The following is a 12,344-nucleotide window of genomic DNA, read 5'->3' on the forward strand; positions in this document are numbered from 1 at the left end:
CCCCGCACTTGCCTGCCTTTAAATGCCTTTCAGAGATGGCTGCTTGTTAAAATTCCCCATCCTGACAAGTTATAATTAGCAGGATAATACCGGGCACCATTTCTAAAACAACAGTTGTCTCGTTAATACACCAGAGCCCTGAGCATCAAGGCCCATTGTTTCTATATACAGCTGGCTGGGCCAAGTCTTTATTTTGAGGTGACTGGTTCATATGTCTCTGTTTCACTGTGGCATTGGAAGTTGGTGCTTGGAAGTAGTTTTGAGCGAAGGCGGTGCTAATGGGTCCTTCTGTAAATATTTTTTCACAGTGAAAATAAAGCAACACTTAATTGGGCTAAATAAGCACCTGACATCGAGTTGGTGTTGCTTGTGTACCTTTTGCTTTCAGAACAGAATTTTCTTCTGGCTTTGAAAGAATAGTTTTCTTAAATAGCCTCAGTGCTAGCTTTATATGATTGATTTCAGTATTTTTGTCTAGTTATTTTTCATTGCTCATTTTAGCAGGAAACTATAGGAAAAACAGCTGTCAGAAACAGAGATTTAAATATCTCAGAATATCAGAGGAAATTTTTCTGTTCCTTTATCTTGGTGTAAAAGATATCCTCTGTGCTTCACCTTTCCCAAGCCGGGCGGAATGCATTTGGTGCTTTTTGCTCAGCAGAGCTGTGCTGGGTATTTTAAGAATGTCTAGCATCAGCAGCTTGCAGTATCTCAGGATTGCTTCGCCTGTTTCCCTGCGTACCTGTAGAAATGCAGATTGTTTAGTCTGCAGGGTTGTGGTTCTGATGCTTTGCTTTGACCACTGTGTCCAATATAAGAGATATATTTATATGCAGATGCCCTTTTTAAAATTAAAAAAAGAAACTTTTTTTTTCTTTCTTTTTTTTTTTTTTTTATGTGGCTTCATGTTGCTGTGGTGTTTGCCTTTAGGGTGAGAAGCCGCCGATAAGACGCAGGGCCCGGGTAGCGGCCGGTCTCCGGGCGCGCGCCATGGAGAGCTGATAGCCGCCGAGGGAGGCCCGGCGGGCAGCGTCGGCACCGGAGCGTCGCAGCGCGGGGCCCGCGGCTTCCCCGGCCGCCGGGAATGTGCCCGGGACCTCGGCTGCCACCTGCATCCCTGCAGCGCTCGCAGTCATGTCCGTGAGCGCCACCGAGAACGATCCGCCCAGGTTCTTCGTGGGGGGAGAAGACAGCGAGGAGTTGCTGGACTCGGCCAGGTCGGCGGATTACGACCAGTTCTACGGCCATGCGGAGGAGGAGGAGGAGGAGTACGACTCTGTAGGTACCCGAGGGGCGGGCAGGCACTCGCTGTGTTCCGCTGGGATTTTATCCTGTGTGTTGTCTGGTGCTATTTTACCTTTGACGTGACATCGGCTCTCCTAGATCACTGTTTCAGAATTAGACCAAAATTGGAAGTGTCTTACATATTAAGATAATGCCCTGTCAGTTACATTTGGAAAAGCAGCACCCTTAAAAATACATATACATATATATAAGTATACCTCGAACCTGGAAATAGATGTGTTTGACATTGATGCAGATTTTGAGGACAGTTTGAGGGCTTGTGCCAGCTCTGTAGACTTCATTTGGCTTCTGGAACTAAATTTCAGCACATAAGCTCTATTTGGATAATTAGCAAAAAAATGGTGGAGAGTTTATCCTCAATGCATATTGTCAGCTGCTTTGGATTTACCTTTGATTTTCAGCTTGGACCGATTCTTAAGATCTCTGTTTTCATCTTATAATCTTCTTGTTGTTTTCATGAGGATATGACATGTTTTTATTCTTTCTTTCTTATCTTATTCTCTAGAAAGTGTATGCCATGTTAAGTTATACCCTAGTTTGTTTGCAGAGTGTTGTGAATTGTATTTAACACTGTACTTGCCACTTTGTAGCTTAAAGCTGAAGCTCTTGGTTTTATTCTGCATGAGTCATGCTGTGCTACTGTAACTTTTCACTCTAAGGAATGGGCAAATTGAATTTTCCAGTTGCAAGCATGTCTAAAATTTAAATGAAATGTTAATCAAGCACTTGACTGTGATTAATAGGAATTCAAGCACCTACTAGGAAATTAGGAGCTCAGGCAGTTGAACGCAGTCAGTGTCTTTGAACAAGAAGCAGTAGCTGGCAGTGTTGAAGAGAGCAGTGCTGTGAAGGGTGTTTGTGGAGTTCTTGTTTCTTTTTGAACAGATGTGACAGGTTAGCTGTCACGCTTCCTGTGACTGGGGCAACTAACAGCGTTAAAGGCTTGTAAGGTGGAAGCGCCTGGTGACCATTCAGGAGGCAAGTGAAACTAGCTATAACCAGAATAACCCCCAACAGTCTACAGGAGTATCTTCCATTTGATTAGCTTTCATTTTCATCATCTGCTTGCTAGTAAAAGGTTATAAACGGAGAGGCCCTGTGGCCAGTGTATTTAGAAAGATTAAATTATGAATTGCAGGTTACTTTTGCAGTAAGCCACAGGCGTGATCCCACTCTGGTGCAGCATTGCTGACTCGGTTCTTGCTCCCATACATTTGTTTCTGGTTGTGATGCTCCCAAACAGCCTTTAAAGCAGTACAGTGCTGTTGAACAACTTAATGTCTTGAAGCGTGTTTCATCAGAACACAGGGCAAAATGCTACTATCCCGTGCTGTGGTGCTTGCTAGCAATTTACCACCTCTAATTGAGCTTTTAATGAGCAATGTGGATTTAAGCAGGATGTGTCAGCACTAGTATTATGCTGCTAAAGCACTGTTGCATCCTGAGAAGACTTGATAATTTTAATAATAGCTTTTTTTTCTTCCCCTCTTCAGCCTCCAGAAAGACAAATTTTGGTTGGGATTTGTTCAATGGCTAAGAAATCCAAGTCCAAACCCATGAAGGAAATTCTGGAACGCCTCTCCATGTTTAAGTACATAACTGTTGTAATATTTGAAGAGGATGTCATTTTGAACGAGCCAGTAGAAAACTGGCCGGCATGTGACTGTCTCATTTCCTTTCATTCTAAAGGTGGGTCTTTTATTAATAAATATTTTCAACGAGTAAATATTTCTTTGTAATAAATACTTTTAAAAATTGTTTTGCCTTGTAGTTCTTTTGGATTTTTCTAGGGAGCAGGGCCCCCATTTAATGTAATACAACTGACTTACAGAGTTCACCTCTTGAAATGATGCTATTTTTGTTATGTGAGAAAGTTCTCTTCTGGCATGACATTTAAAATAGCTGTTCCCTTTGTAAGTACTTGGGATGCCAGTGGAATGGTGAGCACTGTTGTTCTAATACCAACTGGGACCAAATGCAGCAGCTGGCTGCGCTCGCAGTGGGTGTGTGGTATCTCTAGCTGCACGTTCCTGCATCTCAGCTACTCTCCTTAAAACTTTTTTTTTTTTGTGGGACTCTTCATGGAGCAAGAGGTGAGTGCGCTGAGGTTAAAAACCACATTTTCAGGCAAAGGCAACAAAAAAGCCTAGTTGTGGCACCAGGGAACGTGGAATGAGGAGGAGGAAGTGGGAGACAGGAGCACTGTTTCTGCTAATATACACTGAAACTGCCCTGCAGTTTCATGTTTGTCTCAAGCTCACATTATGTTCCTTTTATTGAGGGAGGGAGCATCCTCCCAATACCACACGTCTGATTATACTCTTAAGGTTTGAAAATCAGGGAACTAAACTAGTGTTGTGTCCTGTGGTTGTAATGTACCTTCCTCAATAACTGTTTCAGGTTTTCCACTGGACAAAGCAGTTGCCTACGCAAAACTCAGGAATCCATTTGTAATCAATGACTTGAATATGCAGTATCACATACAAGACAGGTAAGGGCTGATAATCACCCTGACATCAAGGACAGAGCACTTGTAAGGGAGGGCCTGGGAGAATCTGCTGGTATCACACAACAGCACTTTCAATGTATTGTACAGTAATTTAAATTACAGTGAACTTCATGCTTTATTAATGTATGTACAATTTTGTGTGATGTCTGCTTAGATATACATTTTTTTTTACTGCCTTAACTGCTTTCATATTGATAGCTCTAAAGATTTACTAAGATGGACATTTGGAATACCTTTGTCTCATGCCAATAAAAAATCATAAAGTCTGAAAATGTGTAGCATAGATTTGGGATTGTACAATCCTCTGTCAACAAACACTCACATGAAGCGACACAGTGTTTGGTTGCCTGGCAGTGTTTATTAGTTTGACTTTTGGTGTGCATTTGATCACCCTTTATGCAATTCTCTTAGACTTAACCCATGAGATCCTGATGCCACCTATGAAAATGTAGAGGAGAGGTTCTGGGTGACTGAGCTGCTCTGAACTGCTCAGTTTCTTGTGCAGTGCTGATGTTGCATTTTACGAGCACTATGATGTGCAGCTGAATGCTGAAAGGGAACAGCCTCAGTTAAGATAGTTGTTATGCAAGGTGGTACTAACTGGGGGACAGGAGAAGCTGAACTGGAAGTGTATGAAACAATTGCTCTCCGAGATGAGGAAATAAAAGCACATTTGCCTTTGGGGCCGTAACTGTTCTTTGCCACTGTAGAGCCTTCCATAACTGAAGAATTCACGTGGCTTATGTAAGGCTTTTTCTGGAAAGTGAAAACTGTTAAGGGATATTGAATGACCACATGATCTTATAACAAAGCAAATTTTCTTTTGAGGCTGTGATCCCACTTAGCAAATACTAACGAAAAATAGTAGGCAAAATAAATGGTAGAGCTTTATGGTCAGTGAACAGACTTGCTATTTTAGGTGGCTCTGATCGCTGTGGATCCCTTCTTGTTTATCTCCTGTGCTGGGAGACTGGTTCTGTGCCCTGCAAGTGTGGAGGGAGAGCACTGCTACTGCACATGTGGTCATTTGACTGATAGTGGTGAGATCACTGCCAGGGTGGAGCTCTCCAGCAACAGCCTTTTGCAGCGTCGCGTATGCAAACGGCGTGTTACAGTATATAGGTGATCTTATGTGCCGTGGGGTTAGCTACCTCTTTGGTTCCACACATTCACGGGCTGGCAAATACAAATATTTTCAGGCCCTGCAGTCTTACTGTGCAACTTCTGTTCTTTTCCTTCTAGGAGAGAAGTATACAGTATTCTTAAGGCTGAAGGCATTTTACTTCCTCGTTATGCAATTCTAAACCGCGATCCAAACAATCCCCAAGGTAAAATCTGATGACAAGAATGTCAATATCATCTTTTGATTTCCATTGGAGAAAAGTGGATTCATCCTGGAAAAGTAAACTTTGCTTCCTAGAGAATTAGTTAGTTGGCTTGGAGATTTTTTAGTCTGTCTTTTTAATTTTTTTCCTCTCCAGTATTTAAAGTATGCATTTGAAAAGAGTCATTCTGAAGTCTGAGGTTAAAATTCTCTTATTGCCATCATAAGCCAGCTAGGATGAGGCCCTCCAAAGTCAAACTGATGTAGAAATATGCTGCGAACCAGGGAGAGCAGCTAGTCATCTGGCTTGCAATAGAATGGTAGGATTGTCAAAAGCAACTCAGACTACTGAATTATTTCTCTTTCAAATACAAGGAACTATGTAAAGGAAATTTAGTCCAGAGAGATTCTACAGAGATTCTCTCTCTCTCTGAGTATCACTTTCTATTTTTTTTCTTTAAATCAAACCTTAAGAGCTTTTCCTACTAAAAATCAAACATTATGCAGCTATAGGAGATTGTGATGACTAGTTAAAAAATAAGAGTAAGAAATAAGAATATGGATAATTAGAGCATTAACATGTGGCTCTCAGGAGAGGCAGAGAATTTTAGGTGCAAACATTCTGCATAATGGGGGAAAAGAAGGCTCATTTTGTGTTTTTGAAGTCAACTGGAGGCTGCTGCCCTCAGCTCCCCTGTAGCCAAGTGGTCTGTGATACAGTGACAGTGGAGTGGATAGCACTCTGCAAGCGAGTTGTGTGCAGCTTGCAAGTGCGGTTGCCTCGGGCCGCACGGTCACTGCCTGCCTGGAGTGGCTCTGGGGTTTGAGAAAGATGGCCCTGAAAGAAAGAAACTAACAGTCCCTCCTCCTCCCGTCAGAACATCCCCTCCCGATTCCCCAACACCCCCAAAAATAGACAACCCATGCTCATAGACAGGACTGTGCATCTGTAGGGGATGATTTGCTCTCCGATTCTGCAGTAATCAGCAGCAATCCTGAAATGTAGCATTAATTTAATATCCATTAGATATGGCACAGCCAACCTGTTCAGCATGTGATGAGGAAGTCTCTGTGCAATCAATAACAAATCAGCCAACCAAGGATTTACAGTAATCTTTATTTCATCTACCAAAATCACCTTTAATCTCTTCTTTTTTTTTTTCCCCCATTAATACATCATTGCATTTCTGTTTGTCCTGTTTCTTCAGAGTGCAGTTTGATTGAAGGAGAAGATCATGTGGAGGTGAACGGGGAAATTTTCCAAAAGCCTTTTGTAGAAAAGCCAGTTAGTGCTGAGGACCACAATGTTTACATTTATTACCCAACATCTGCTGGGGGTGGAAGCCAGAGGCTCTTTCGGAAGGTGAGGAGAATCATGTACTAAAAATATGGAAATTCTGTCATGCTAAGTGGAAAACTGGTGAAATTAAATCTTGAGGAGGTGGAATCAGTTTCCTGGCATGAGAACACAAAAGTGGTTTCCAAAGGAAAGTTGCAGCCTTTGTTCTCTTTCTTTCTACCTCTTCTGCCCTCCCCATCACACAAATAAATAAATAAATAAATAAAAGCAAAAATTGCAGATCCATCTTTGCTGTTGTCACCTTCAGCCTGTGCAGATCAGGAAAGCGAGTTTCAGGAAAACTTGCAGAATGAATAGGCCTCTGTTCCTTTTAGTAGATTGTCAGGTACTTCCTATTCTCTCCTCTTTAGAATATTGTAAATCTTCCAAAATAATCGGAGATTATCCAAGATAAATACTGTAAAAATCTTCCAAGAATCATCAAAAAACTTCTTGGTTCACCTAGGACGGGAAATCTGCTCTATCAACGCTGAAGTGGTACTCTGAGGAGTTTTAAAAGCCTCTCAGACAGTAGCCTATGAGTTTATTAATAGAAAAATATTTCTTTCAGATTGGCAGCCGAAGCAGTGTTTATTCCCCTGAAAGCAGTGTGAGAAAAACAGGCTCCTATATTTATGAGGAATTCATGCCTACAGATGGCACTGATGTGAAGGTATGACAACTATGCATTCTGATTTATATTTAGAACAATCAAGTGCTCGAGGAGTACTTTTGTCAACTTTCAAAGGTGAAAGTGTATTTGTGTGTCAAGGATTCATTTTAATAAAGCTTTGGTACAGTTTATAAGTAGAGAATGTTCTTACTCTAGCAAAACACAGTGCCTGTAACTCAGAATATCTTTCCTTATTTCTTTGCAGTTAAGCGCTGTGTGCCTGTTACCTGACACATTGTGGTTTTCCATTTATTTTTTCAACGTATTAATGCCAGAACACCACCCACTCTCCTATACAAATAGATACTACCTTGATACTTTTTTTTCTGAAAATTGCCAAGAAACCTGTACTTGAAATATATTTCACCAAATATTATCTTCTCTTTAATAAACACTGGTTACTTATTAAAATTATACGAAGTCAGCAAAAGTGCATTAAACGTAATTGTCTGATTTTCAATGTTTTTCTTATTTACTTGAACAGATATAAGATTAGGCATCATAACATAACAATAAAGTAGAGTAATAGCAGAATGGGAATGCAGCCAGTTATCTATGCAAAGTGTTTTATTTCTGTTTGTATTGGAAATCAATCGCAAGTCCCTCACAAAACCTGTCAGACTGTTGTTTGCCCCTGGGTATGGGAGACCATATTTAGGCCAAGAGTGAAGGTCAGAGACCTGACACTTAGCAGTCACCATCTCCTGCCTGGACCTGCGCGAGGAGGAAGCTGAGTTTATGTTGTCAGACAAATTCTGTGGTCTGCAAATTGCTGTGCTTTTATGAGCTGTACTCTTTGAATGAATTATGTGCAACACCATGCAGAACATGTAGCAGTAGGTCAACCTGTGGTTGCAGAAGCCTGTGGAAAAGCTTTATTATCTACTTCCAAAAATAAAACTTCCTGATGATCTGAAGAGTTGCAAATGACTTGGGTGAGTGAGGACAGCTTTGTCAACAGTGGGATAGCGCAGTTACTCAACGGCAGCTGTGTACCTCAGCATCTTGAGAAAGTAGATTTTGTTCAAGTAAAAAGACTGATGTCAACTTTGTATGAGGCAGATTGCCCTCTTACTCGAGCTGACCTGCTTGCAGGTGTTCCTGTCACCCGTGTTTTAAACTCTGTTCTAATCTCGCCTTGGCATTCATCAAACCTAGTGGTAAATAGAGTTCGCTCTAGCTGGCACTGCCTGCCATGCCTTGTGGTAGTGCTGTGAGACGCTTGCCACCACGTCCCTTCCACATGGTGTCCTGGAGGACTTGGCCTTTGAGAACTGTTTGAAGTGTAATTACCTGTAATTGCTCCCTGAAATCTTCTGGCAAAGGTAAAAACACTAGAGAGAAGCCACATCTAGTCTCGTTAGACTTTCAAGTGAGTCAGTATTACCTTACATTCAGCCACACATAGTCAAATGCAGCCTAGGGAAGGGGTATTGTCAACTTAGAGGCTTCTGTGCCTTAAGCTAGGCCCTTATTCCATCGGATAAGAGGCAAAGAGGTGCTGAGATACATGACATCTCATGCTAAGAGCCGTCCTGGGTCCCGGTCAAGCAGGGATGGGGACTGGACAGTACTTGCTATTGCCTGTTTAGTTGGAGACTTTTTAATCAGAGTTTACAAATTTGCATCTTTAGCATTTATTGTCACGGTTGAGATAAATTTAATAAGGTGCTTGCATGCATGTAATGCAGCTTAATTGCACTGAATCAAGAGTTCCTATTTTTTAATAAAGGTGTACACAGTAGGTCCAGACTATGCTCATGCCGAAGCCCGGAAATCTCCAGCTCTGGATGGCAAGGTGGAGCGAGACAGTGAAGGAAAGGAAGTGAGGTATCCAGTCATCCTGAATGCAAGAGAGAAGTTAATTGCCTGGAAAGTATGCCTTGCCTTCAAGGTAAACTGATTACTTAGCTATCTGATCAAACATTTAGTGCTAATTAATTGTTTACCATGTGAAACTTCCTGAGTGTTTATGTGTACAAAGCTGGTAGTTATCTGGCTGCAAACCTCCCAGCGGGGAGAAGAGTTTAACTTCTGCATCCGCATTGTGTTTAATCTGGAAGAAATCTTTGTTTGTCTTAGAAAGTTCTGGCTGGGATGCGTTTATTGTGCGGGCTTCCTGTTATTCCTGTTGTGCTTTGCCAGGCCGCAGGGTGTGTGTTTTATGCATCGTACACTCACGCTGTGGCAGTGCTTTCTGAGTTACCGAAACACAACAGCAGTAGCCAAGTTTATATAACTTTTGTTATCTGGTGTTCATGCTGGGCCTGTTTATTATTATTTTAGTATCGACACGTTTCATTTTTGTTGTTGTTGTTTTCCATGTCTGTGTAGTTTAATATACTCTTTTTTAAAAATGTTTTTAATTTAAAGCATCCAATCAAATTACGATGTAGACAAAAACATTTTTATTGGTGCTTTGTCTCTTCTTGCTTGCTGCCCTCAAAGGCAGTGTCTCATTGCCTGCACTGAGGGTCTGCAGAAGTAGTTTTGTCAACTGCAGTGTTGATATTGCTACAGGTATGGGGGAAGCTTGAGGAGAAGTTGGGATGTAAAACTAATTAATAGAAAAATGATTGCATAAGATATGTGTGGGGGGGCATATGTGATATAATATATTGAATAAAAGTGATATAATGATGAATATTTTTAATGAGCAAAGATGATCTCTGCCAGAAATGACTGGAACTATTTTTCTGACACAGCAAACAGTTTGTGGCTTTGATTTATTGCGTGCTAATGGGCAGTCCTACGTCTGTGATGTGAATGGCTTCAGTTTTGTGAAGAACTCCATGAAATACTATGATGATTGTGCTAAAATACTTGGGTAAGTTTACTGGCTTAATTCAGGCATTTTGCCTATTCATTGTATTGCGTGCAACTCTTAAGTGCTATTTTCCAAGTTTATCTGCTGCTTTCCTGTTATTCCTAAATTCTTTCTGAAACATTTGAGTTAATTTAAAATGCAGACCTTTAAATTCTCAAGGTAAATGTTAATCTCAAATTCAATATTTGTTCGTATTTGATTAAATGCTTAGGCAGTAGGACAGTAAAAATGTTTCTGAATCTTTGGCGTGTGGGTGTAATCATTTTATTCTGAGCTTATGAGTTATTCCAGTTTTTATTATATAAGTTTCCCAGAACTAAATCTACTGCTAAAAGTGCTAGTTGGGCTTTGGCTAGAACGTCTGGCTGATTGTCAAGAACTTTCAGTCAGATAATGGAGTCAGATATCTGAATATTGACATTAACCAGACCAATTCTGGTCCTAGGAATTTGTATAGGAATTGCACTACATAGACTTAGGTTTCCTGTGAATCCTGAGCAAGTTATGTTATGATTCTGTTATTTCTGTGGCAAATATAATTAGGTTAATAGTAGCTTAAAAATGTTATTTTAGCAGTGTATTGTATACAATTAAAAGAAAAATACATTTCTAGAGACTAACTAATATTCTAAAACGAAATTGGTTAAAGGTATACGTATCTGTATGCATTGTGTAAACCACGCTTTAACATGCTTTAAACAGGTTATTTTGTTTTGTTTTCCATCCTTTTCTTCTTCTAGAAATATCATAATGAGAGAACTTGCTCCCCAGTTTCAGATTCCTTGGTCAATTCCTCTGGAAGCTGAAGACATCCCCATTGTGCCAACCACCTCCGGAACGATGTAAGAGAGTAGGAGCTCTCCCTGCATTGCACCAAGTCCTAATATAACTTGTGTGTGAATTTTTTTCTCTCTTCAAAAGGTGTGCCCACTTTCGTCTATGACCACTTGTTTTGTGTGGTGAAAACAAGGAAGGAATCACAATTGCTATGCCAGCAGGCAGAGTTTCTGACCCTTAGTCCAGCTGAGTATAGAACAGCAGATTTTCCAGTGTAGCATCTTCCAGCTTCCCTCACTGCTAATCATTGCTCAGCACCAACTTAATAAGCGCTTCTAATAAACATGCTCTCTCATTAAATAAACCTCAAAATTGTTTTAAAAACTACTTCAAATAGTTATTCTGTAGTTACCCAAGTCTTAAAATCAGTATTTTTTATACCTTCCATCATTTTCAGTTAACCTTATATTCTTGCATATCCTTCCGTCACTTCTGTAGTTATGTCAAATATAATTGTGTCGCCTGTCTTGATTCACCATGTTTTTTAGTAATAATTAAGGTAGGAAAATACATTGAATTGAAGAAAAACTCTTAACATTTCAGGATGGAGCTTAGATGTGTTATAGCTGTAATACGTCATGGGGACCGAACACCAAAACAAAAAATGAAAATGGAAGTTAAACATCAAAGGTGAGTTAAATTTTGATGGTTTCATAGCCTTAGGACCAAGCTTGTTCCATCAGCATGAATAATACATGAAAAGAATGAGAAATATGAATACATGAAAATAGTGAAAACAGTGCAATTAAGTAGCAGAAGTTGCTTGTGTGTGAGTTTGTTTATTTGGTTGTTGCTCTTTTTTTTCTTTTAACTCTAACCAGTTTTATTCTAGGTAAATAACAAGTATACACCTCTTTAACAAGATAATAAAAATAATTTGACTTCCTTCATCTCATGTTGTGACTTGTGTATTCTCCTGTTTAAACTTAATGAAAATGCCTTTGATTTACAAGTGTCCTGACTGAAAATATTAGAGCAGAGAATATTTCTGGTTCACTGTTTGACTTTCTCTTTTTCTCTTGCTGTTGTGCTTGCACGAACTGGCTTTTTATGCATCTTTTTGTTTTCTACAATGTGATTGTATGGTGTTTTTTATAGCTGCCACCTTTAGGTTAGCAAATATAAAGTGCCTTACCTAGGGGTTCTGGTATTAAGTGTCATTTCAGTGAAACATAATTATTCTTCAATCTGGGACTGGATTCTTGCATTCAGCCGTATGTGTTGTAATTGTGTACAACTGTATATTTGTTATTTACGCTCTCTATTTCCGTCAAGGATGGTTCTTGAAAACTAAGACTAGCTAGACCTCGCTGTTTACTCACAAATACTGTTATTTGATGCGTAGGGTGTTTTGTGGAGGTCGGAGGTCTCTTTCGGCTTGCTTTGCAAGTCGGAATTCCTCTGACTCTGGTCACTTGGGAGGGGAGATCTGAACAGGTAAAGGCTGGCCTGAGCTCTGATGCTCAGAGTTTAGCACACTTTTCTTATAATGCACAGATGTTCATTTCAGACCACTTTAATTTTCAAAGT

General features: G+C 40.2%; 1 protein-coding gene across 9 annotated transcripts in view; it reads left to right on the plus strand.

Annotated features, from left to right (window-relative positions):
* Positions 1 to 1,068: 1,068 nt before the first annotated feature.
* The window catches only part of PPIP5K2 (diphosphoinositol pentakisphosphate kinase 2), a 34,870-nt gene continuing 23,594 nt past the window's right edge, over positions 1,069 to 12,344 (plus strand). For 5 of the 9 annotated variants that reach the window (XM_026044084.1, XM_026044086.1, XM_026044087.1 and 2 more), the window contains exons 1-10: positions 1,070 to 1,278; positions 2,799 to 2,994; positions 3,706 to 3,796; positions 5,057 to 5,142; positions 6,347 to 6,501; positions 7,049 to 7,150; positions 8,883 to 9,044; positions 9,856 to 9,977; positions 10,718 to 10,819; positions 11,358 to 11,444. In XM_026044084.1, coding sequence (XP_025899869.1) covers positions 1,135 to 1,278; positions 2,799 to 2,994; positions 3,706 to 3,796; positions 5,057 to 5,142; positions 6,347 to 6,501; positions 7,049 to 7,150; positions 8,883 to 9,044; positions 9,856 to 9,977; positions 10,718 to 10,819; positions 11,358 to 11,444 — 1,247 coding nt within the window. In that variant the 5' untranslated portion in view covers positions 1,070 to 1,134. Of the gene's footprint in view, positions 1,279 to 2,798; positions 2,995 to 3,705; positions 3,797 to 5,056; positions 5,143 to 6,346; positions 6,502 to 7,048; positions 7,151 to 8,882; positions 9,045 to 9,855; positions 9,978 to 10,717; positions 10,820 to 11,357; positions 11,445 to 12,344 lie in introns of all 9 variants that reach the window. The other 4 variants (XM_026044090.1, XM_026044091.1, XM_026044083.1 and 1 more) reach the window with 3 other exon arrangements.

Source organism: Nothoprocta perdicaria, unplaced genomic scaffold, assembly GCF_003342845.1.
Source record: "Nothoprocta perdicaria isolate Ctin4 unplaced genomic scaffold, notPer1 scaffold_35, whole genome shotgun sequence".
In the NCBI taxonomy this organism is placed as follows: domain Eukaryota; kingdom Metazoa; phylum Chordata; class Aves; order Tinamiformes; family Tinamidae; genus Nothoprocta; species Nothoprocta perdicaria.